The 8,744-nt window shown below is 37.6% G+C and overlaps 1 protein-coding gene across 1 annotated transcript; it reads left to right on the plus strand.

The window, feature by feature from the left end:
• Positions 1-510: 510 nt before the first annotated feature.
• Positions 511-8,174, plus strand: LOC113235014 (protein hu-li tai shao-like; the record flags this gene model as incomplete). Its single annotated transcript, XM_026470537.1, has 5 exons — positions 511-611; positions 3,515-3,688; positions 5,697-5,829; positions 6,731-6,901; positions 8,007-8,174. Coding segments are annotated over exons 1-5 (739 nt in total), but the record flags the coding sequence as incomplete, so codon positions are not given.
• Between the last annotated feature and the right edge of the window lie 570 nt (positions 8,175-8,744).

Here is an 8,744-nt window from a genome sequence, read left to right on the forward strand (position 1 = left end):
GTCGTATTCTAGAACTCTACTCTATGCTCAAGTCAGGACTTGAGTATGATTCAAAGCACTAGAAATCATACTCAAGTCCTTGCCATTAGGGTCGTATTTCCAGTGCTTGAAATCATACTCAAGTCTGCTCAAATCCTGACTTGAGCATTGAGTACAGTTCTGGAATACGACCCTTAGAATATTGAAATTGTCTAATGATATTTCGTCGTAGTTAGGTTAAGTTCCGATAAGTGGAACACGTTGACTAATTAAAACTGTTTTTGATGGAGAATTTTGTGATCTATCTTTTGCTATTTAAAACGGATATTTGACCATTTGTCAGTTAGTGGACGGCTGTGTTCGTCCCGTTGCTTTGTATCATAAAAAATAATCCTAAAGTTGGTTTTTATCGGCCGTTATCAACTTGCCAACACGCTTCTGTTACTTAACTGGCACCTTGTATTATCTTAAAATACGTAAATTGTACACTATATATTTTTTTTTTAACAAATTCCTATTCTTTGTCAACAGACCCAGACATGGCAGATACGGATATAGAGAACCTGCCTAACGGCACCGGCCTCTCCGAAGAGGACGAGCGGCTCAAACAACGGCCGGCAGACATTGATGCTGTAAGTATATAATGATTGTTATACGCAGGCGTCAGTAATGCTCACATAATTACAGCCACATGGAACTTGTCACAGGTTAGATATGCAAGTTGACATGTACAAAAATGAGTAGGTATAGTTTCACTGTGTCCGGCCAAACATTTGGCATACAAACATATTGAAAGTATATTTGGTTTATGAATATTATAATACAAACATAATTACCGGTATTGACAATATAAAAATGAAAAAAAAATATATATATAAGGTAGCTGTAAAGGTACTAACTGGGTGATAAATCTGTAATAGATTTCTCATAGATGGCGCTACGACTAAAAAGTCGTTGAAAGACCAAGTACAAAGACACGACGCAAGCACATAGAAAAATTCGTGAGGTCCGTTGGTTCGTTCCGTGGCTTAGTTGGTATAGCGTCTGCCACGGTATGCAAGAAGACGTCGGTTCGAATCCGACCGGATCGAAGGAATTTTTTCTAAGTGTTCGATCTTTGTTTTAATAATTATAACAAACTAGTGGAGTAATTTCACAAAAAATAATTGAATATCAATTCAATAAAAATTTGATTAAAGAAAATATATTTAAAGTATTACATATGTTTATAATATCATTAGTATTCAAGAATGTCAGATTAATTATTAATGTCCAAAATAGTGAATATAACAAATTAATTCAAATTAAAAACAAATTAATTCATTCCAACAATTAAATTACAAAAGTCAAGCGGCTTTGTCAGGTGAAAAAGATTAAGTTGTAGTAAGTGTCGTTTAAGAATTCGTTGATGTCATAGTAACATTTATCTATTAAATTCAAATTTATGTCTTAGTGTGACGTGTGCAGTGGCAATGCCCCTCAGATCTTTGCTATTTAAGGGTCGTATTCCAGAACTCTACTCAATACCTCAAGTCAGGACTTGAGTATTGCAGTGAGTACTGAAAATCATACTCAAGTCCTTGCCATTAGGGTAGTATTTCCAGTGCTTGAAATCATACTCAAGTCAGCTCAAATCCTGACTTGAGCATTGAGTACAGTTCTGGAATACGATCCTAAGAGTCGATGCAACCTCAAATGGCTTTGGTTGATTTCGAGCGAAATTATTGAATCAATAACTTTGGAAAAAATATATGGTAAAATTGAGGATTCGTATACAGTGTGAAAACTAAATTCCTAATAATTTTCACGTTAGAAAAAAATACAAACTTACCACGAAATTTTACAAGAAAACCGCTGTATTCGACAGGTATTTTACTTATACTAATGATTTTTTTTTTATTAACTGTACTAAATAGAACACGTATAGTCATTGACTTACAAATAAATGGACGACGGGTCTAATACAAAAACCACGAAAGAAATGTCCCAAGTCAACCTATTTAAACGTAGTGACACGTAAAGGAATATGAAAAAGCTAAAACATTGAATTTAAATTGTAATGTCATCGCAGTACTGTCTAATTTTGCTTGCTTCGTGTACCCTACCGAATGGCATTCGAATGATTGTGCTTGGATTCGACTTGGGCGAATGATTTGCCTATACGAATGATTAGTAACAGTAACGTTCAGAGTCGCGCATCTCTAATGGACGCGTGTCGCTTATCACTAGATGATTCGTTCATTCCGCCATGTGATTTTATAAATAATCTCGGTACAGATTACTAAAAAAACTGACCTCAAAAGTGCGTGGAATGACAACTTTAAAATCGGTAACCGGGAAGTCCGCGAAACCGGATTCATCCCTTAGTTTTCCACCCTTGGAGGTGGAATATTTTCTTCAAATTTAAATCTGAAGTACCCTCTTTCAAATAAAAAATGAATCATAGAAATCGGAGTGCGTAACATACATACAAAAAAAAACATACAGTTCAATTGTGAACGTCCTCCTTTTTTTTTTTAAAGTCGGTTAATAAGCTCCTATTTTTTTGAAGTCGCTTAATAGAATAGAATAGAATAGAATCGTTTATTTCATGTTATCAATGTCACAATATTACAATTGGAAATACAATGTCAAGGGATAACTATGATCGTCAGCAATAAAATTATAATAATAATAATGAATATAAAATAAAGTAGTATAACTACTGCTTGTCGAATAAAATTAAATTAAAATTGTTTCGAAAGAAACTCATCGACACTGTACAATTCAATATACCAATAAAAGGATTTTTAGTCGGGTACAAAACGTTTCATCGTTTCTAACACTTTTCAGGTCTGTGGGTAGATGTTCGTAGAATCGGGGACCTATTACCCGCGGATTTCTAGTTGCAAGTTCGGTACGGTGGGTAACGGATTTTAGTGTTCCCGCGTTTCGTAACGCTCGGCCTCTAACTAAATAACCTCTTCCTTTTCTTCAAGTCGTTTAAAAAGATTATAATGCAGAGAAAACATCACAGCAATAAATCTGTAGAGAACAATTTTATTATTCAAAATAATAATTCTCTTTTCGCTTGCATCTTCCCAGTATCCACAGCAAATAGAACGTGCAGTTGTGAAGTACACATGTTGTTCTATAACCTTAAGCCTTACTTTCTCAAACTCGTACCTTAAAGCACAAAGTTATTGAATTTGAAAGAATGGATTGTATATACAAATTTTGCAGGTTGATTTCACAGCACATTTCCTTCATACTCACACACTGGCTTTTACTTATACTTTAAGTAATGCATTCAAATGAACACCCTTGATAAGAAATTTAAAATAAATAAAAAGTTTTTCATCTCGTGAATAGTCACTCCTTATAAGATACGAGTTTGAGAAATTAAGGCATCGATGTGTCATTTTTGTACGCCATGGGTATTTTTTTTTTATGGGTTGTTTTTATACTTTGGTGGCCATGATCTTTTTACGAGAAATTTCCGTCTTTAAAACAAACAAAAAACAGACTATAAAAGAAAAAATTGAAAATTTTTCAGGATGTCCGCGAAATGGAGCGTCGCAAGCGCGTGGAAGCTCTCATGTCGTCCAAGCTGTTCCGCGAGGAGTTGGAGCGAGTTCTGGACCAGCAGATCCACGAAGGCAGCGACGCGCCTCTGCTGCAACGCATCAAGGAGATGGTCGGTGGACGTCTTCACACCGGGAGTTTAAGAGTACGTCTGATGTTTCCTTTTTTCCATTAAGGCGAGTCAGCGAAGGAGAGGCGGGAAAAAGTAGTTTTGCTACATCAAATGATTTAAATATTTACTATTATATAACGATCTTACAAAAAAAATATACGGTGCACCTAAGGATATTGTCTAGAGAATGTGCTAATTAATTACACGATAGGGTGTACTTTTGCCGATCATATAAAATCCTGAAAACAATTTAAAATAAAAGTATAAAACGAATTATTTCAAAATTAAATATCTAACTTTGCACATAATTTTTATATGGAGATATTTGAAAGAAAAAAAAGAAGAAAGAAAATACGTTTATTTGTTTACCACAATGACACCACAAAAGACAAAAAACAAAAGAAAACGAAACAAAACAGGACTAAAAGAAAACATGAAACATTCACCGTAAAACATAAATAAATAATTACGAAACAAAAATACAAACAAACACAAAAGAGAAATGTATATAGAAAAATTTGATTAAATTAAAACACGAACTATTCACACAAATAATAAAAAGAACACTAAATTGAGATACTTCGTGTGTTGTCAGTCGCGGTAACAACAAAAGACGACAAAAGGGTAACAAACTCAGTATTTGCTGGAAAACGCAATGCGTTCCCAGTACTGATTTTCAGTTAGGGCCCTAAGTCAGGTCACGTAACACGCAAACATACTCAGGTACTTGAATATAACAATAAAATAATTGTATATACATATATACCATTGACCTATGTACATATTAAATGGTAACAGACATGTGTGTGTGTTGTGTATGTTTAAATACTTAAAAAGTTGCTGTTTTAAAAATAGGCGTATTCAATACATGTTACAACAAACGTGTATAAAAAGTATAAATAAATAGGTGCTGGAATAACAGCACTCATTTTGATTTTAAGTACTACAGAGAACCTGTAAAATTTTTTGTTTGCAACTGAAGCCCAAAACTTGAAAAATGCCCAGCGGTTTAACGACACGCCGTGTTGCCCGTTGCCCCGTCTGTCGCCATCGAGTGCTTGTCAAGGTCGAATCTGAGACAAACTTTCGCCTTCGGACCAGACGTACTATTGAATTATACCATTAATGGCTTAAGTAGTACTAGGTTATCCCATTTATACCTGTAATGGTATAATTGCCACTAGTTTATCCCGGTTATTCCGTTAGATAATAAATAATGGTCTAAATGGTACTTATCTGTCCCATTTGTACCTGTAATATTTCAAGTGGCACTAGTTTATCCCAGTTATACTATTGGATAATAAATAATTATGTAAAAGGCACTTACCTGTCCCATTTATACCTGTAATGGTATAGGTGGCACTAGTTTATCCCAGTTATACCATTGGATAATAAATAATGGTATAAATGGTATATTATTGCGAGATGCGAGAGGCGGGGCTTCCCACACCTCAATAGCTAAAATCTAGGCCTGTGCTCAGCAGTGGGACTTTAGATAGGCTACTATTATTATTCAACTGTTTCCGTGCCCGAATGGTTACGATGCTGGTCTGTCACGCAGAGTTACCGGGTTAGATTCCCGGGTCGGGAGATTCTTTTTTATTTATTAGACGAACTCAACAGTCGACATCCAAAATAGATTAATACATTAATTTGTTTAAAACTAGATTTGAACAAGAATGCCAACCAGGAGCGTGTACGCACGGCATTTTTAGGAAAGTTCCTGTCATTTAATTATAAATAGCAAAATTTATGTTGGTACAAACATTTGTACCAACTTTAAAAATTGTTTTTTCTTTCTTTTTTGTATTTCCTTTTATACATATAAAAGGAAATACGAAAAAGAAAGAAAAAAGTGTTGAAATGTAATTATTAAAAGTTTAATTTTTATAATATTTGTAAGGTCTACATTTATTTGTCTCGTGAGTTTTGGTGTAATTTGTGGTTGTCTGCGCGTGTGTCCATGGCACCCGCGATACAGGCTTTCCCTAGTGCGAGGATGAGTGAGCGCATTATTAGTTGTTATGTTATTGCATTCCAGGGCCCAACGTGCGTGCTTCCAATAAACGATATTCGTGGTATCGAAGGTGTGGGGTACGAGAAGGGAGAGAAGATCCTCAGATGCAAGCTCGCTGCCGTCTATCGGCTGGTGGACCTCTTCGGCTGGACTCAGAGTAAGTAAATATCTTGACAGTCATCTTGACAAAGTCACAAATACGTTTATACATTAGTATACGCCATCTTTGTGAAAATTAATAACGAAAAACCCCGGTACTGGCGAGGAGCAATCAGTCCAGGTACCGCGACTATAATTCCCACTACTACCGCCCTTTTTTTTCATGATGCAAAGTGACGGAACAAAGAATTCGTTCGCCTGGTGGAAAGCGACACACCTGTCTATAACAGTTGCAGTGTCACTCAGAGCTTTAAATCTTAAAGAGATGACAGGCTCTCCCACTACGACCATCACCCTAAAACCAAGAAGCTGTACTACTAATAATTAGGTCGTGACAAATTTACGTTGTGTTAGCATCGCCACCTAATGAGCGTCTGCTAACACTACGCCGCGGCACTGTATCGCGGTGTCTTATGTCCGTTGCCTAGTAAACTAGACAAACCACCCAGTTCTGTGGCCGCTCGCTAGATGGCGCTAGTCGAATAATCGATTATAATGTATACAGGGCGCCTTGCTCTAAGTAAAATTATAAAACGTGCTTAAATCTTATCCATCATCTCAACACGTAACATACAAGCCACAGCCTGCGTTTTCATTTACCACGTACCACGGTTTATCACCTTGGTCGGCTCTTACCAACTGTTATGGACAGGCGTGTCGCTTAGCACCAGGCGCATCGCTTAGCACCAGGCGCATAACATATTGGCCTTGTCGCTTCGTATCAAAAACAAATTAAGCTTGAAAAAGGTTCAGACTAAGAGAAGTCTTAACCGACGAACGTGTGTGAAAGGGTGTGAAAACATTGATGTGTGTTGATCAGGCGAAAGATCGTAGCAAACGGAAGGCTGTGGTCTCTGCCTACCCGATATGTTTAACGTAAAACAATCTCTTTCTTACAGCCGGTGCAAACGGTCAAATAACGGCTCGTCTCAACACAGCCGTAGAGCAAGTCCTGACAACACCTCGAGGCCTGTTGCCTCATGAGGTCACCGCCTCGTCCCTCGTCAAGGTGGACATGCAGGGTGTCGTGCAAGACCAGGGGACTACCAATTTTCCTATCAATGTTGAAGGTAATAATGTACAATCTGGCATTTTTTTACATTGAACTTTACATCGTTTACTTTAGTGTCCAATTTTGTCATCGAGTATATAACCAGAAATAGAGACGAAATAAGGGCCATCCATCCCTGGCATCTCATCAGGCAAATGGGCCTTATATCACTTTTTAATATCAACTGTCGTTTGTGCTTAAATCACAAATTAGAAAGCTGAAATTGTAACGTGGACACAACTGACCCGTATGTAAGTCTCCGTATATTCCAAAAATATTCTGTATTTATTGTAATAACGATAATATCTCCAGCTATGGGGGGATCCATCCATTCGGTGGTGTGGGAAAAACAACAAAACGTAAAATACAAAACATACGGAATCACATTTCATCGGTTATTAAATATGTAATTTTAAAATTTTCGTCTATTATATCAAAGCTCAAGTTAAACTGGTCGTTTTGAACTGAAACAATTGACGATACCCGTCATTTGTTTCCAATTCGGGCTAGCCAATCGGAGCGCAGTTGTCACCGTAATGATTTGGCAGAATAGTTTTCAAACAAACCAAATGACATTTCGTTTCTATTTCTGGTTATATACTCGATGGTTAAAAAAAATCAACTGCGGACTTTACGGTGCGATGTCCAAGTGCTTTCTGTGTATAGTCTGTCTTTTTACCCGACTGCGGGAGGGTTATGTTTTTCAAGTGTATGTGCGTCCGTTTCTTTTTCACGCTGTCAGCCTAAACGGCTTGATGAATTTTGACATATGAGGTGTCGTTAGATTCGTCTTGATTGTAGGTAGAGGTGGGCGTTTAAACAAAAAGCGCTTAAAAAGTTTGCTTTTTATAATAAGCACTTAAGCACGCTTTTTATTTTAAGCGTAAGCGTTGGTCAGTTCGACACTCGATTTCATTTTTTACAACGTGCCTAAGTTTCAAGTCCCCCACTCGCGTTTTATAAATAAACTTACTTATCTTAACACCTTTAGTGATCTACTCTTGCTTCTCGCTATCAAAAGAACATTGCAAGTTTTTTTTTAAACATTAAAGTCTATGTGTTTTTAGCCTTGTTTGAAGATGGAGTGCAATGACAGTTAATTGAGCAAAAATGTTTGGTTGCAGGCTTCTCCCTGCACGCGGCCGTGCATTCGTCACGGCCCGACGTGCGCTGCGTGCTGCACGTGCGCTCGGCCGCGGCGCTGGCCGTGTCCGCCACCAAGCGCGGCCTGCTGCCCCTCTGCCAGGAGGCGGCCTTGCTCGGCCTCATCGCCTACCATCGCGTGCCTTCGGGTGAGTCAGTACCGTCTGCGCCTGATAGATGGCGCTGTGTGTATTATATATCGATACATGGTTGTCGTGTAATTCAGTCATTCGAAGTATGAAAAAATAATTCTGAAAATATTAACAGGTAAAATTAATGAAACTATTTTTCCGGATTTAAATCGCGTATATTTGTTTTTTCAAACAAACCGCGGTGTCGGGCCCTTTACAGGTCCCGTCGTCACGGTTAAGGGCCTGTAAAGGGCCCGAAACGTCGGTTTGTTTGAAAAAACAAATATACGCGATTTAAATCCGGAAATATAGTTTCATTTCCTATGTGTAACAATCGCGAAAACCTAAGAACTCGATAGGTAAAATTAAATTAAAAATTTAAGATTACGTGTTAGATGAAGATGTATGGAAAGACAACATTAGTCTAGTTCCACACAAATATGTTTCAAACTGCCTCCGTGTCCGAACGGTTACCATGCCGGACTGCCACGCAGATGTCCCAGGTTCGATTTTCGGGCCGGGTGTAATATTTGTATGGCCTACATTTATTTCTTTCGTGTGTTTGGGTGTAATTTGTGGTTGTCTATA

The sequence above is a fragment of the Hyposmocoma kahamanoa genome, unplaced genomic scaffold (genome assembly GCF_003589595.1).
Source record: "Hyposmocoma kahamanoa isolate Upper Pololo Valley unplaced genomic scaffold, ASM358959v1 86881, whole genome shotgun sequence".
NCBI classification, from domain to species: domain Eukaryota; kingdom Metazoa; phylum Arthropoda; class Insecta; order Lepidoptera; family Cosmopterigidae; genus Hyposmocoma; species Hyposmocoma kahamanoa.